Source organism: Xiphophorus maculatus, chromosome 12 (assembly GCF_002775205.1).
Source record: "Xiphophorus maculatus strain JP 163 A chromosome 12, X_maculatus-5.0-male, whole genome shotgun sequence".
NCBI classification, from domain to species: domain Eukaryota; kingdom Metazoa; phylum Chordata; class Actinopteri; order Cyprinodontiformes; family Poeciliidae; genus Xiphophorus; species Xiphophorus maculatus.
The window spans coordinates 18592933-18609965 of record NC_036454.1 but is presented as its reverse complement, the minus strand read 5'-3'; the positions used below and the strand labels follow the sequence as shown (position 1 = coordinate 18609965).

Sequence of the window (17033 nt, the reverse complement as noted above, 5' to 3'; positions counted from 1 at the left end):
ATATGCATTACGAAAAACAATAGAGAAAGAAAAAAGAGATAAAGCAAGTAATTAAATAAAAGTTTCTATCATTCCACTTATTGAACTGGCTCAAATGCAACCGATACATCAACGACCTTGGTTGGTAAGTAATAAATGACAAAAGACAATCAACATGTAGACATTTATGTAAAACTATTTCATACAAATACACAATACAGTCACAGTAATAATCTTTGTAAAATCATTGCCATATGTTTGTTTATCTCTAGTCAGGTCTTATTTTTCACAGTCCAAATCTTCCCTGTTCATGATTAGGTGCACCTCAGTCTTCAACTCCCCCATCGGTTTCCATCGACTCCAGAATTCCTTCCATGACTTCTGCTTTTCGTCTCTTCTTTGGTAGATCACCATGGAAATGTTCAGCTGTTTTCTGTCTCAGTGTCTCCACTGTATCCTCAGCATCAGCCCATTCAAGCACAAGACGCCTCCCGTACAGATGGGTGCTGTGGCAGAGTGCAGCGAAGGCTTTCTGCAAAGAAAAGACCATTTATAAACATGTTTACTACATTTAAGCACATTCATGATATTAATTCTTGAATTTTGTTTCTGAGAATGTGCGCCATAGGAGAAAAACCTTAGCATCCTGTTTGGTGAGGAAATCAACAAAGGCAAAGCCCCGATGGTTCCCTGAACCAGCTGCTTTCTTTGGAAGACGGACAGTCTTCAACTCCCCAAATGTACTGAAAATACATTTTATGAGGGAAATAATTTGTCAACACCAAACAAGACAAGCAGAGTAAATAAAAAGGCAGAAGAAGTCGCTTGCGTGGTACCAGAAAAGCTCCCGAATTTCCCTGACAGTGGCTTGGAAGGGAACGTTGCGGACAAGAATCTTGGAGCCTGTTTGCTTCTTCTCAGCTTGCTTCTTTTTGTGAGACACCTCAGCAGTTCTGCCCACAGAGGTAACACAACTGAGTAAATAGCAACTTTACACAGTTTATATTTCCTATGAATGTATTTTCCATTGAAAGGAGCAACTTACCTTGTGGCTCTTTCAGAAATCTTCACCTCTAGCTGATGATCATCCACCACACAGTGCTGGAAGAGAGGAGAGAGCCCACACAAGTTAGCCCAAATTCAGGCTGTGCAGTTGGTAAGTGGAACCGGTTCACTGAGAATATGGCAAGGGTACCTGCAGTTGCCTAAGAGCCTTCTGTGCTGCCTCTGCTGTCTGATATTGAACAAAACCGTAACCCATGGACAACACGTTACCTGTAAGTTCAAACTACAGGTTACCTGCTGATGTCACTGAGGATCAGGACAATAAAACTCAAGGAAGAAAAATTGTAGTAGGAAAAGATAAATTACCAAACATGTTTTGAATATTGCAAATATTTCAAATAATATAAAAATAGTAAAAATAACTCTTTTTTTAATCACCTCCAATAGCAATTTTTCTATGTCCATTAAAATATTATAGCATTATCATTTTCAGTCTGAGTCATAAAAACAATGTTTACGTCTACACCAAATATTTCAAATAAAATAAAAATTAAGTTTACAAAAATGAAACTGCTAGAAAATCAGTTCTTTGTCAAAGTAGGATTCAAGTCTTTATGTGAAATACCTGATTTATCTTTCTTCTTGGAAATGCTGCAAGACTTGACTTTTCCACATTTGCAGAAGACCTGCAATAAAAAAAGAAAATAGAATAAAACATCTCAAACACAGTTCATTTACTATTTGTTTTTACAGTTATGAGAGATGACTTACCTCCTGTAGCTTTTCTTCTGTTGTGCTGAAATTCAGATTCTTAATGAAAAGTGTAGAACCCGGCACAGTTTCTTCTTCTTCTTCATCTTTCTCTTCTTGCTCATCGTCCTCTTTCTTTTTCTCTTCCTTCACTGTCTTCTCTTTATCTGATATTAGATTTTTTTTTGGTAATGTTTGTTTAGGTAGATGTATATTATGAAAAAAATAATAATTTTTTGAAAACAATAAAACCTAAAGGTTGTCTAGTGTGTAGACATTTCTACCTGTTTCTGGTTTGGCAGCTGTGAACACCCCAACAGGAGCCCACTCCAAATACAGTGGGACATGGTGGAACTAGGGTTTAAAAAAACAAAAAACAAACACATTTTACATAACTGATCAAAATAAAGTGGCATGTAAAACTCATTCAGCCGCATAAAGCACTTTGGATTGCTTTGTTGCTGAAATGTGCAATACAAATAAACTTGCCTTGCCTTACTCTGATACCCCTAAATAAAATATATTGCTAGCAACTTCCCCCAGAAGTAACCTAATTAGTATTTGGAGTCCACCTGTGTAAAATCAAATATGACCTTATAGCAAAAAGAAAGTTATTGTTGAAAAATAAAAAAGCCATATCAAAGTTTGCCACAAGACCTGCAGGGGACATGACAAAAATGTTTAATAAGGACTTAAGCCTTTCAGCCATCACTCTATATGTGACAGAAAATTAACTGAATTTCATTGTGAACACAGTGACAAGTGGTGGCAGCATCATGCTGTGAGGATTTTTTTTTCTGCCGAGAGCCGAGAAGAAAATGTACAGAGCTAAATATATCCTGGATATAAAAGCTTGTTGGACGCTGCAAAAGATTTTAGACTGGGCCAGAGGCTCATCATCAAGCAGAGTGATGACCTGAAACATACTGTTGAAGCAGGGCTATGGTTTGAGTATAGTCATGTTAGATTGATCACCAAGCTTATATACATAAGCCACATAATCTGTGGCAATTGTTAAAATCCATGTTCACATAAGCTATACACCGAAAGTTACTCCATCTGAGCTACTTTGCAAAAAAGATTTATCCCAAAAGAGTTGAAACTGGAATATTACTGAAATGTGGTTCTATTCACTGAAGGGGTCTGAATATAAATATCAGTCACAATTTTCAAATTTGTATTTATATATATATATAAAAAATATAAAAAATTGTTCATCATCTACATTCCACTTTACAATTTTGGAGCCTCTCAGCTAAAATCAGTAAGTGATAGTTGTGTGATGTAATGTTGTAATGTGTCAAAATGTGAAAACATTAAAGGTGTAAGAGTACTTTGAAAGGTCTTACACACCTTGCTGTAAGCTAGCCTGGTGAACGCTTGCTTGGCTTCGGTTGGCTCCAGGAACTCAATGATGGCGGTGAGTCCTGAAGGCGGCAGCAGAACTCGACCCAAAGAGCCGTGAGGCGAGAAAAGTTCTTCCAGCTCTGTCGTAGTCACTCCAGCAGGAAGGTTTTTTACCAGGATCACAGTTGTACTCCTAGCTGCTGCTGCCTGTACAAACATAACTAGACGTTAGCAGACATGTATGTATGAAATATACATATTCTCAGATTTTGTTCTCATAATTACTTGACTGAAGGAGTCTAGACAAACACTGTTGTCCAGCAGGAACTGTCGGGTCTCCTGGACAATCTCAGTTTCTCCAAGAGCCATCCGCACTGCAACACTTCCCTTTGACTCCTTTGGAAGATAATACAAAAAATGGTTTACTTTGACAATTAGTTTTGTTCATGCTAAACAGCTAATATAATGATTTAGCATAAAACCCTCAGACGTAGGTTCACTCACATGGTCAAAGACTTTGCTTTTTGTGGTGTTATATTTTTCAGCAATGGCATCGGCCACTGCACTTGTACCCAGAAACAAAGAGTTCCAGTTGTGCGAACTAGAAAGACAAAGAAAATTAGCGTGCATTTTAAAACAGCAACCAAAAAAAAAATTGAAAACAGCATATTACGTTGTTGTTTACCTAGAACTCGAAGCTTTATTTTTAGCATCTTTCTGTCGTTTATATGATGAAGAACCAGGACCACCAGATTCTGGAGACTCAGACTTTTCCTTCTTCACAGTGGAGGGAAGAACATGAAGCATTCTACCCTAAAACCACAGAAAACACATCCACTCACCAAAATTTAGAAGCAATTTTAGGATGGCATTTTATTCTCCAAATAAGAAAATAGTTGGTGTCAGACCTCCCTAAAACAGGTACTTTTACCATATGTGGGTGACCATGTTCAAACATAAATGCCTGTCTATAGCTGTGAACAAACAAAAAAAGTAGTGAAAAGATCCTCTATCAAGGAGAGTTGGGTGAGCTTCATGAAAGTAAATGGGTAAAGAAGGTAGATTTCTCCCCACATACAAAAAACAAAGTCTCTCAACAACTCACAGCTAAGGCGCAAAAGCAGCAGTTTATTGTAAGACAGATAGATCCAGTGGAGTAAGACAATCAAGGATACTGTTTGTGAGACTAAAATGCTTCCGGTGTCAAAATATGATATTTCAGTGTAGTTTTTAATTTTTACATATCTGTCAAGATCAAGATCCCAGCACTTTCCTATTATATGTTTATCCTCAAAGTAGCTGCAGAAGAAATTCTTATTTTCTCTCCAAGCTGGAGCCAAATGAATTAGTAGTAGTTCAGTTAAATCCTCACAATTACACACTGACTGATTATAAGTTGAAAAGTGGGACTTTCAGCGGCTTCCATTCACTGCCGCAGTGTTTACATGGCCACTGCATGATAAGAAAAGTCTATCTACCACAGTAACAAATGCTGGTCAAGAACAGAGCAGATATTACAAAGTCTGAGTTCTCATATAATCCAACATCTTTCTGCTCTCTGAATAATTTCTCATGTACATCTTCTTATGAGCTCATGTTAAAGACTTTATCATCAAGGTCCTCTTTTGGGCACTGATGCCTCAGTTCAGAGTCCTGTCTGTAACATTCACTCTCCTGCAACTTCAGTTGTGTTCTCTGATGCCTTATGATCACATTTTTGCTTCATGCTTAAAAAAACAAACATATTCTTCAGTTTTAGACATGGAAAATAAATATAATTATCATCTGCCTGTAAACAACTGAACAAGAAAAAGCATAAAAATTCCCCTCCAAAAAAAACAGCTCATATAGAAGTCCTAATAATTTTTTGAAAAGTAACAAACAAATACCTGAAATATATGTCCATCCAACTTCGCAAGAGCTACCACAGCATTTTCTGGTATCATGTAGGTAACAAAAGCAAATCCTTTAGGTCTCTTGGTCAGATTGTCAATAGGGAAGAGCATCTCAGATAAAGGACCTATAAAGTACAAAGAATCAAAAAACATCTATCTGAGGAAAAATATATTAGCAGGCAGAATTTAAATAATTGTATGTGTTCTGCGTGTTCTTTAACTCACCATATTTAGCGAAAAGCTCTTTCATCTCCTCTTCTGTGCAGGTGTAGGGAAGGTTTCTGATGAAGAGTCGACCAGACTCTGAAACATCCTCCTCTTCCTCATCCTCTTTCAGCTTCCTGGTGAAGTTTCTGTCAATTTCTTTGTCATTTTTGTTCCTCTTGCTTTTCGCCCCTGATGAATCAATGCGGAAGACTTCGATGTAACGACCTCCTGGAAAGCAATCAGGGTTGCTGTTAAACTAAGACTACATTCAGTTAAACCGATGCAGAATCACAAATAACATCATGTAAGTGTACGGACATACGAGTAAATATGGATAACATATTACAGGGTGTGTTTAAGCTATTTGGACATCTAGATATTTAAAATAGATTTTAAAAACAGCACGAAATGTACCTTATATAAACTAAACAAAAACAGAAGAGAAACCCTTTTAAAGTTAAATTAAACTTTTCTGATAAGAATAAAAGTAGGAAAATCGCACATTTCTTTTATTCATTTAAACCGGCTAAAATCACATGCAGGTGTATCACATGAAGCCCAGATAATTATACTAAACATTGAGTGTTTGGTATGAATATAAAACTTCTATATAGATTCAGTCTATTTATTTATTAATACATTTTATTTGTTTATTTAAGGATCCTCATTAGTTTCTCCCATATTAGAGACTGTTCACCTTGGAGTTAACCCACCAAGATTTCAATAAAATTATACTTTTATAAAGCTCACAAAAAGCACCTATTAGTGAGAATAAAAACTGTTTTACTACTGCCCCAGACCAAAATTATTGCACTTACTCTTCACCAAGTTTCACAATCATATTCCACAGCATAAAATAAAAAACAACATCAAAACAATAGGTAGTGCTGGGGTGAATAGTGATGAGACGGGGTCTTTATCTTTACAACTCAGGATCTACAAACAAATCTTGCATTGAGTCAAATGACGAGCTGATGGATCCAGGTTTTGCCTGGAAAAAACTGTATTTTACATCAATTTTAAATGACAGAAATTTTTTGTCTTGATAAAACTCTCAGAGATAGCAAATACCACCTTTTGGTATATTGGCGGTGATTAATACAATTTTAATAGTTCCAAATTACTTACTTATTTGTTGACTTCTTACCTATGTAATCTTTGTTCTTCTTCAGAGCCTTCTCCACCTCCTCATCAGAGTGCAAGTCCACATACACATAACCTAAAGGAGCCACATGGAGCTTATTTGACACACGGACCTTCACAGTGTTTAAACAGAAACCATATATAAATATATAATATATACATAGTTTTTTCCACACACCAGTTCTGTTTCCAGTTTCGTTCCTCCCGATCCTGATGGCTGCAGGCCTCAGCGGAGTCATAAACTCTCGGATTTGTTGCTAACAGAATTTAACATGAAATAAGTGGAATAATAAATACGGCCTGTTTTTAAAGCAAGACATTTCCGGTGATGCGGTTTAACTCACCTCTTTTACATTAAATGGGACTCCTCTTAGCTTCACTGTGAAATCTGTCGTCGGCTCCATCTGAACAAAGAAATGTGGTTTTGAACATAGAAGTTCAACCAAGTGATTATATCTAAGGTGTCGTTTCACTTAACCCCTTAACAAACCTCTTGTTGGGCACTTTGTTTCTCATTCCCAGGGAAAGGTTTAGGCTTCGAGATGTTTTCTCGTTCACCGCTCTCATAGGCGCTGTCCCCATGCTGAACAGGACCCTCCTCCTCCTGCTCTTCATCAACTTCATTCTCTTCGTCACTCTCCTCCAAAGTTTGAGCCATCTTGGAGCGCAGGTAGTCCATATCCGACAGGCCAGACTTCAGGGCTTCTTTAGAGGCAACTAGAAACACAAAGATCTTCAAATTGTAGTTGAAAAGAACAATTGGACTATTTGTACAAAATTTCAGAAGGAAAAAAGAAACAACCAACGCTTACCTTCATTATTATCATCATCATCATCATCATCATCCACATCATGCTTCTCATCCTCTGACTGGTCTGAATCAAAGTTAAGGTAATCATCAGAGGCGGGCTTTTTCTTCTTCTGCTTTTGTACGCCTCCAGAGTCAGCCGGATCCTGAGCCATGTCATTTGTCCAGGTCTGGGCCTGGCTGCGGTTCTGATGCACTGACATAAACTCATTAAATCCATCTTCTGCCTCCAGCTGACACAGCACAAGAAAGTGAATATAAAAAATTATTATTCTAACAAAAACAGTAACAAAAGAGTCACAAAGCACTCAATTGTAGTGAGTGCCAACTTATTACAACTACTGTTTAAATTGTTTCTACATCTAAAATCTACAAGTAACAAAAGTAGCCTAAAAATTGTCATTTGATTTGTCTTTTTAACACATTTTTATGTTTAATAGCTACAGTTTAACAGTTAACTGGAAACAGTTGTTTCTTTTTTACTCACATTTCCCAGTGCACTCCTGGTTTCCTTTTTCCCAGTATTTTTCTGAATTTCAACACAAACAAAAAACATACAGTACAGTTTACTCTAAAAAATTTTCACAAATTAGAGATGCACCAATAGATTGGCTCTGACCAGTGATTGGCAGGTTAAGTAATCGTTCCGTTTATGAGAGGCATCAAAAATGAAAACTCCTACAGAATCCCTTCAATTGTTCGCTGAAAACTGCTTCCTTTCTGAAGGAAGCAGGAAGATGGTGTAATTTTTTTCCTTTAAAAAATGACACTTGTAATGAAATCTATTAATTTTGGTGATTGTTGCTTTACTTGTGCATCCCTTACAATGAGATGTTTTCCCTTACACTCAACTTTCCACTAACATCTTCTGCAAAGATTCAGCTTTCTTAACAAAGACATTTCATAAAACTGAATTTGGGGTTTGCAAACTTTTCATTTATATTCTGATTTATTGAGATGGAACAATAGTTGTTGAATTAAATGAGCATATATGTGTGATAGTCATTAGAAATGAAGCCAAATCCGGCCTATAATCTGCATTAGCCGGTGAAAGCCAGACAGATTTGATTGGGGTGTTTTCTCCACATTCCAGTCTGAAATGCCCTCTTACCTTCTTTTTGTCTGTGGAAGCAGCAGCAGACGGTTTATCCTGCTCTGAGCTCTGGGTGTGCTTACTCCAGGCTTTTCCTTTAGTGGGATCTCCAAACGCTTTACACATCTCCACCTACAGGTAAACGAACACACTGCGTGCATTAATTAACAAACAACACACCTATCTTCTTTTTAGAGTGGATGAAAATCTCACCGTCACTCTGGATGTGTCCACAAAGCTCTTGTTGAAATGTTTCAGCGCTCTGCTCGCATCCTCCTCGGATTTGAAGCCCACGAAGCCAAACTTTCTGAACTTTCCCTCTTTGGTGAACTTCAGAGAGCAGTCTGTGACGGTGCCGAAAGCAGCAAACATCGACCTGAACCTCTCCTCCTTAAACTGGACACAAGAAAACATCACCAGATTATCTAAAACTAATGGTTTTATCTATATTTAACAGAACGCGTTCTTACTTACCCCGTTAGGCAGGTTTTTAACGATGAGTCTTGACATGGTTGTTGTTGTTGTAATGCGACTAAAACAGTCGGAATAAAGGTTTTAAATAAATGTCAACAAACCAACGTGGACAGGACATCTAGATCGCCATGTTGACATGAGGAGGAAAGGTTTCATCTTCTTCCTTTTTCTGCTTCTCTGTGGTTCGGCGGTGATTACCGCCACCTGTTGGTCTGAGGGAGACACTACACTCTGAATGACCCCTTTCGCTCTCGGAAAACAAATTCAAACCCATTTTGTGGTCCTCCAAATGAATTCAATTCCAAACGAATACTTTATTGATGTTGGGGTGGGTAGATATAAATAAATTAGATTGAATTAATCACCTCTTCCGTTTCATCAGGGTCCTGATGGATGCCATAAGCAAAAACGCTAAAGTTGTTTGATAGTATTCCAGGTGTTACAAGAGACCTGAACTGAATCTGTTGACAAGACTCCCTAAGTCTGACTGTAAAGGAAAAGGGGCAAGTAAAGCAACGGAAGTTTACATGTTTACAAAGCAAATATGTGGACGAAGCCACTTTTGTGCCAAAACTAAATTCTTCAGCCTTCACTTAATTTTACCCTGAACACACCATTATCATGGTGAAACATGATGAAGGCAGTATAGTCCTGTGGGGATGCTTTTCATTTGCCCAAACATGGAAGCTGGATGGAGTTGTTAGAAAGATGGATGGAGCTAAATACTGGGAGGAAAAGCCTTGGTATTGGGTGGAGATTGACCTCCCAGCAGGACAATGAGAGGCCCATTGTCTCCCATTGTCCTGCCCTGCTGTATGCCGTCTAGCATACGCAGGTCAACAATGAAATAATTAAAATCAAAACATACTCTTGAAAATCTGTGGCAAAACTTGAAAATGTATGTTCATGGCAATTTACCTGTATCCAATGGTTGAATGTGAGCCTTTTTGCAAAAAAAAAAAAAAAAAAAATGAGTGGGCAAAACCTTCAGTCCCAAGATTTGTAAAGCAGATAGAGAAATATCACAAAAATATGCAAATGTAGCTGCAGTAGTAGGTATTTCACCCATGGAGTAACTTGGAATTTCAATAAAATATACTTAAGTTTATAGTTGTAACATGGCAGATCAGTAAATCTGAATGCTTTTGCAATATATTATGTATTAATCTTTAAATATTTAGTGTAAATCTATTTCTTTCTATTATTATGTTATTCAAGATCTGTTAATTTATGTCCGAGTATTACATGAAATGTGGCCTTTTAAAGATCCAGTCTGGGGCTTTTAACTGCAGTTTGACAAATTATTATAAATAATTAGCAGTTTTAGTCCTGAACAAAAACTGCGTTACACTAGTCTGGTATACATAGCTCTAAAAGAAAGATAATTTATCTTTAATACAATAAACGATCATCATTAAAGTTTTTAGTTTATTTCTGATATAAAATATTAAAAGCTACTTTAGAAAGGTTTGTGTACTCTCCCTTTGTAAAATGAAGTACCCATAATATATGCTTCCTGATAACTTGTTACTCAATGCCAGTAGCACACTCACTGACTTCATTTTTCATGCCAAGTGAAGCTCATCATTTCAGTCAGGTGGTAGTTTGAGCCCTGCAGTTAAATCAGTCAGCTGGATTCACAGTTTGTTCAAACAACCAAGGAAGAATAACAGAATAACTCCTAAAGAAAACACTTTACATAAAAATATTACGCCATATTTATGCATTCCTTAAATATATAAGCCTTAAGTCTTATATTTTCTAACCTTAGTTATACCTAATAATACCCCTTTATCTTTCCTCCAAACGTAGTCATGAGCAGCACTTCAGTGAATGCCTTGTTCAACAGATCACATGTCTCCCAAGGGATTATGGAAATGAAACACCAAGTAGCCTCAGTGGCATGCAGACCTCTCATTGGATACAAAAGGTTGTATTTAATGGGCTTATCTTTATTGTAAAACTGCAGGACGGCTGTCTTTGAAAAAGTTATACAAACTACCATTTGGCACAATAAAGTCCATACCAATCAACAAAGCTTAAGTTTTCAAGAGAAAAAAATCCAAAACTATAATAACATCTTCAAAAGTACCACAGATATATTGCATTACTCATCACTGGTGTTTTTTCTACAAATGATAATTAATTGAGCTTACTGTACTGTTTGAAAACTGGGATCATTTGGAATGTATGTATGATTGAGTGGAAATTATTTGTTTGTAAAGTGCCTCAGTTATATAAATAAAACTGAATTGAATAATAAATCTTCATGGTTCGTTTAGTAGACAAGCTAGCTTTGCTAGTTCTAATGCTGAATCAGAGACCCATCATAAAGAAGTAGATATAAGCAAAGCATCTGTTTCATCAGAGTCTGTCTCTTTACTCCATCTGGACTGGAACTCTTTCTGGATTTCCACAAAGCTTTTGTTTTTGGTTTCAGGAAGAACGATGATGATGTAGATCCCCACCGAGAGACAGACGACAAAGAACACTAGGAAGCAATAGTGCTGCAGCCCGATCTGGGGAAAAAACAAATAAATGTCAATGTAAAACATTCAACATTTCAATGCAGACATTTTACTTTCAACAGACATCAAAACATAAATTTTTTTGAAAGAAAACTTTTGGGTAGTCACTAATTAGACATTATAAGCAACCAACTCAGGCATCTTTATTAGTTTACACACAGGTTGGGTTTGAGCTCTGAAAGCCATTCTAAACTCTTACTAAATTAAGACATATATTATATAAATCCATCAGTGGCCAATAAGTCTTTGAGGTTAGAGGCTCTGTGCTATCACCCTAATTTTTAGCTCCCTTCACATTTTCTCAATCATATTCAAGTGGGGACTCCAGAAGGGCCACACCAAAATGTTAATTTTCCGGTAATATGGAAATATCCAGTCATCCATTGTTTGAAGGTGTTAAAATCATTTAATAACTACTTTAATTCTATTAGACTTGTTGTGTTTTCTGTCATTTCTCACATACATCTTAAATGTAATAAGATTATTGCTCATTATAATTTGAAGTATAGCCAAGTTGGGTTTTCCTGTATAATCCAGTGCTTTATATCACAATAATGCTCCTAATAAGATATCAAGCACTTGAAATGTTGCGGCTATATTTTGCTAAAAAAAAAAATAGAGGGATAATAAATTAGTCAAGTTGATATAGATCAGAAGTGAAATGAATCTAATCCTGTTTTGCGGTGTGGGCCCCTGGATTACACAGCCGACTCACAGTCAGTCAACTAAAAGTCAAAGGAAATCACTGCTTAGTCTAAAATGGATCACTCAGAGGGGCCTGGGGCCTTTTGAGTGATTATTGTCAAAATTGACACTTGTGTATTTGAAATTTCTTTAAAATAGGGTTTCCTCACAAAAAAGACAATTATGTATTTATCTAAAACTGACTATATGAAACAAACATTTTCAAAACATTTATAAAACTAAGCTAGAAGTTATTTCTAACACCTACCACAATAAAGGGAAAGAGTAAGCCAATAAAGAAGAAGCTGAGCCAGTTCACTGATCCTGCGATCATGAAAGCTGCAGGCCGAGTAGTTTGTTTGAACATCTCTGTGGTTAAGATGTTTGTTACGCCACCTTTAGAGGACAAAACAACAAAGTTAAGAATGCTGCGTTACTGATGAAGACACTGAATTAGAATACATTTGCTAAGTTACTAACGTACCTGGTCCCAACCCAAAACTTAAGACAAAAGCAAAAACACAAGCCACGCTTAAGTATGGAAAGACTGGACTGACTTTCTGTAGGAAGAGAGATAATCATTGAAAAGATGAATGAACACAAGCCTGACACTGAAATTAAAAAGTTACAAATCAGACTTTTCTTTGAAAGCAAGCAACAACAAGTTTGATATAGTGTGTCACCTCTATTTCAAAATGTCTTAACTACTTTTTTGATTTGTGTTTGTTTTGCATGGAACACTCCTAAAACAGAGCTTCCACATGCCTATGGTGACAGGGGCAAAAGGCATTAGGCAGGTAACCAGTTTTGTCATGTTTAGCTGTTAAAATTCTTCTTGTTTTTTGCCTTTGTCTGCATTTTCTTTAAAAAAAACCTGAAAAGGTGTTTACTATTGTTCTGTACAGCTATAACTAAATGCTTGTCATGTAAAGTAGAACATTTTAAAAATACATAGCTCCATTAAGGATGTATTCTTCGGAAGAATTACCTGCAGAGCAAGCGTCACTGTGAATAAAATGCAGCAGATGCTCATCAGTAGGTACCCTCCTGCGATGAGCACTTTCCTTCCAAGAGATTCAACCAGCATACCCTAAAAGAAACACAGCATGTCACAAAACTAAAACTATCACTTTTAAGCTTTAAATGGGAGGTATATCATGTAATACTATAAGCATCGTGCCACTTGATTATTAATAGTCTTTCCACTGCAGCACCCTTTATTTGTTTTTCTGTGGCTTAATGCAGAAAAGTCTTTAAATATGCCATTCCAAGCTCATACTTACACATGTTAATGCAGTGAGGCATTCGCAGGCACCTGTACCGACGGTGGCGTAAGATATATTATCTTCTGAGATTCCAGCTTGTCGGAACAAGTAATCGGCATAGAAGTACATCTGCAGTCGATATAGACAAGGGCAAGTCTCTAAAGATTTGTTTTTGCAAAGTCATTAAGAGGTCACAGTACAGGAAGCTCATACATACAGCGTTGACACCATTCAGCTGCTGTGCTATGTTGAGTACAATGATGGTGATGACTTGCCAGCGTATGCTGCGATCTGCAAAGAGCTCCCAGGGTTTCTTGGCTTCGAAACCAACCAAATTGTCCTTTTCTTTCTGGATATCCTCCAGCACAATGTCAGAGCCTGCTGAGCCATGCAACTGATTCAGGGCTGCAGACAGAAAAAGAGGTCCTCTGTTCACGTTTTCTCTCACATGGCTACTCTACGACAGACTGCTTTTTTTCTTTAAAGAAACCAAAGGTCAAACCACAGTTTCTTCATATCATCATGAAATTATCAGAAGGCGCTCACATGGTTTAACTGACAGCCTCCAGCAGTTTTTGAGAAGTATTTAGACTTTCTGCGCAGCACCATCACACGCACCATGTCTTCTTGGCAGGCAACACATGATTTTTTTTAAAATTTGGAATTACAAGAAAAAAAAAACCACTTGCATTGAAGTATCTTACCTTTTTTACATTTCTCCTTGTCTCCTCTATCAATAAGGAGGTAGCGCGGACTTTCGGGGAACCAGGGCAGCAACTGCAACTGCAGTAATGTTGGAATACACGTGGTGGAAAGCAAGAGGGGCCAGTACTGTTCTTTACCGAGCAATTCCCTGCATCAATACACAAATATAATTACATCAGTTTTCAATTTCAGCACAAATCAATATGCAGCAGTAGATTGAAATGAACAAAACAAATATTTCACTAACTTGAGGCCCATCACTTGTCCAGACAAGATGCCACCAGTGAGAAAAATGGAGGAGCCTGTTCCCATGGCACCACGTAACGATGTTGGAGCTATTTCGCCCAAGAACATAGGCTCAACGCATAGCGCAATGCCTGGAAAAATAACAAGAGAGATTTTACAGTCTTACACAGGTGTCAGTAAGCTATAATTTAACTGAAAAGTTCATTTATTTCAGTTATTTATTTTCAAAATACATTCAATACACTGTGTAGTAAAAAATATGAAGTGTTTGTTAACGCTGCAATATGAAACTTCTATAAAAAATATTTTCCTTTTACGTATTTGTTGGAACTGTCACCATGTCATGACAGTTTTGGTATGATACAGACAAAAAGTGTTTCTGCTAACAGAAACATCTAATCACAGCCAGGAAGAGGATTTTAGAGCTGTCAGTCACCTCTCCATGTGGCGCTACCAAAGATAGGTTTTAGACCAAAAGGCCAAGTGAGAATATTTGACAAGATTTTTGAAATCAAAATTAATGTTTACATATAGTCAATCGGTCTAAACTTAGGCTCTTATGGGCAGATAAATGGCTAAAAGGAGGTTCTACAAAGTACTCACTCACACAACAAACATCCAGATTTTTATGTGAAATATCTGAAACAATTTCAAAACCTTGTATCCTTTTGCTTCCACTTCACATTTATGTCCTACTTTATGCTGATCTTTTACATAAAATCCCCATAAGGAACAGTAAAGTTTGTGCTTTTAAAATGATAAAATATGAAAAAGTTCAATAATTCTACTTTGTATTTTACTTGTACTTAATTGTAAATGTATTTTGCTTGGGTGAGCATTAATTTTTTATACAATTATGTTTTTGTGTAATTTCTTGGTACAAAATACAGTATCTAAAAGTGTTGAGAAATATTTTTATTTTTAGGGACCTCGTTTGCTGTTTCAGGAAAAGCGGTGCTCTCATTATAAACTGGACCAATTGAAGAACCTCACATTCTGATTTTGCTTCAGATTTCAGGAGTTGTTACACTTATTGTAAATCTGTTTCTAAAATAAATGTATTTACCTGCATTTATTCCAATGAGAAGACGTCCAATAATGAGCATCTCAAATGAGCCTGCAGAGGAGCTCAGGCCCATCAACAGGGAAGCAACTAATGAAAAAACATTATTGGCAAGAAGCGTCCCTCTCCTGAAATAAACATAAGACAAGAAAAGGTCATATTTATACAATAAAATAAATGATCAACATTTCTAAATGTTGTTTTCAAAATGTTTATACCTTCCCAACTTCACTGACAAAGTCCCACCAATGGACACTCCTATAAATCCCCCTATGGTAAACATAGACACAATGGTGGACCAAAGGAGTGTAAGCCCATCTTCAGATATCTCTGTTTGGTAACGTTGCCTCCAGGTCTGGTTTACGAAGTCTTGCACATACTTGAAATAAGAAAAGAAGTAGAATAATAGCACTAGCAGATGGAAAATGACACAAATTTCACCATTCTCCTACAGTAACTAAACCCAACTAGTACACTGTAAAAGCTTAAGGATTCAATTAAAAGAAATAAAACTTAGTTACATAATTATAATCAGAAATATTTTCATTTATTTCTTAATGAAATCATTCATTGAAAACTGCGTTTTGTATTTACTTAAGTCATGATGTCAAATCTTAAAAAATGACCATCTGAAACATTTAAGTGAGACAAAAAAAAGTCAAAACAGTAGACATTTTTAAGGGGGTGCAACAATGTGCATTATCCATGTTAAAAAAATTATTTTTTCCCACAATTTATACATTTAACGATAATTAAAGCTTTTTCTGTTCCTTTTTTCCCCCGCAAAAATCTATCTTGCAAAGTTTTATTGCATAAACTGAATCACGCTTTGCTTTAAACACGGGGGACTATTTTCAAACTGCAAACTGATAATATGAGACTTTATTAAACAAGGAAGCTATTTTACTTTTGCTTTAACTGTTTTTTTTTCTTTACAAATGGCTCCTTGTGAAGAAATCCACAAAGTGACAACTTTCAAGGGAACAATCCTGTTTTTCTGTGAAATCCACATGTCCGTCTAGCACATAAATGTGGCGCTAGTCTCGTCCAATCTGTACTGATTCAGTCATGCCACCACGTTGTGGTTAACCAGTGAGTAACACCAATAAAACCAACTGAAAAGAGTGAATGGAGGACTTGTTGGAATGGCTTTTAAAAGTCACCGCTCTCAAAAAATCAAGCATGCGCAGAAGGGCGAGTCACCATGCACAAGAGTTACATTTAACAATTAACATCTAATTACCTAGTAACCAGACAATTATCATAATGCCGTCGTCCGCAAATCAAAAGCCACAAAACATTCAACCCCTGGATGGATCTGTCTGTGTCAATGAGACGCATCAGTGATTACCTTAGTGGGCGAATTGATGATCGATATATTGTATCCGCACTGAAATGTGCCACCTATGCATGTCGAAAACATAGCCAGCAGGAGAAACTTGTTTGGGAACTGGAAACAAAACAGCTGCAGACAGAAAACACGAGCTCATCATTAGGACTAAAAATCGTCTGAATTGGTAAAGTTAGACTTACCGCATCAAGATTGTCCAGCCTTGACTCTAAAGTCGGCTTACCTGTAACCTTTTTGTTTTTTTGCTTCCTTTCGTGAGCAGAGGCTCATACTCGGTTAAATAATCTTTCGGCATTTCGTTGGATGTCCTAAAAGTTCGCTGTCAGGATGTCTTCGATATGAGCGCTGGCTCTCTGCACTGACTTAAGGCGGAAGAAGAAGTTCAGGCTGCTGCTGCTGCTGCTGCTGCTGCTGATACAACTGACCTGATGCAATCGACTCCCGCAGGGGGATGAAGAATCACTGGCATTGTTCTGGCTATTCCACATTC

At 36.9% G+C, this 17033-nt stretch overlaps 2 protein-coding genes across 3 annotated transcripts; both read right to left on the bottom strand.

Annotated features, from left to right (window-relative positions):
• Positions 1-149: 149 nt before the first annotated feature.
• On the bottom strand, positions 150-8863 carry rbm19 (RNA binding motif protein 19). Its single transcript, XM_023343911.1, has 23 exons — positions 8702-8863; positions 8441-8623; positions 8246-8359; positions 7622-7663; positions 7139-7367; positions 6817-7043; positions 6671-6730; positions 6505-6583; positions 6331-6402; positions 5202-5411; positions 4971-5101; positions 3767-3894; positions 3586-3682; positions 3367-3477; positions 3088-3288; positions 2019-2088; positions 1756-1901; positions 1610-1670; positions 1175-1254; positions 1025-1080; positions 816-932; positions 617-722; positions 150-511 (listed from the first exon to the last, which is right to left on the bottom strand). Exons 1-23 carry the CDS (start codon positions 8735-8737, stop codon positions 305-307), a joined length of 2763 nt encoding a protein of 920 aa, XP_023199679.1. The 5' UTR covers positions 8738-8863; the 3' UTR covers positions 150-304.
• A 1769-nt stretch (positions 8864-10632) lies between these two features.
• LOC102237180 (solute carrier family 2, facilitated glucose transporter member 11-like) lies at positions 10633-16994 on the bottom strand. Of its 2 annotated transcripts, none has more exons than XM_014470620.2 (12): positions 16767-16994; positions 16544-16657; positions 15411-15571; positions 15196-15320; positions 14131-14260; positions 13883-14031; positions 13396-13583; positions 13197-13307; positions 12902-13003; positions 12398-12473; positions 12182-12309; positions 10633-11220 (listed from the first exon to the last, which is right to left on the bottom strand). In XM_014470620.2, exons 1-12 carry the CDS (start codon positions 16836-16838, stop codon positions 11029-11031), a joined length of 1548 nt encoding a protein of 515 aa, XP_014326106.1. In that variant the 5' UTR covers positions 16839-16994; the 3' UTR covers positions 10633-11028. The 2 variants fall into 2 exon arrangements, with proteins under 2 accessions (XP_014326106.1, XP_023199076.1); XM_023343308.1 differs by having other exon boundaries at positions 16726-16806.
• Positions 16995-17033: the final 39 nt, after the last annotated feature.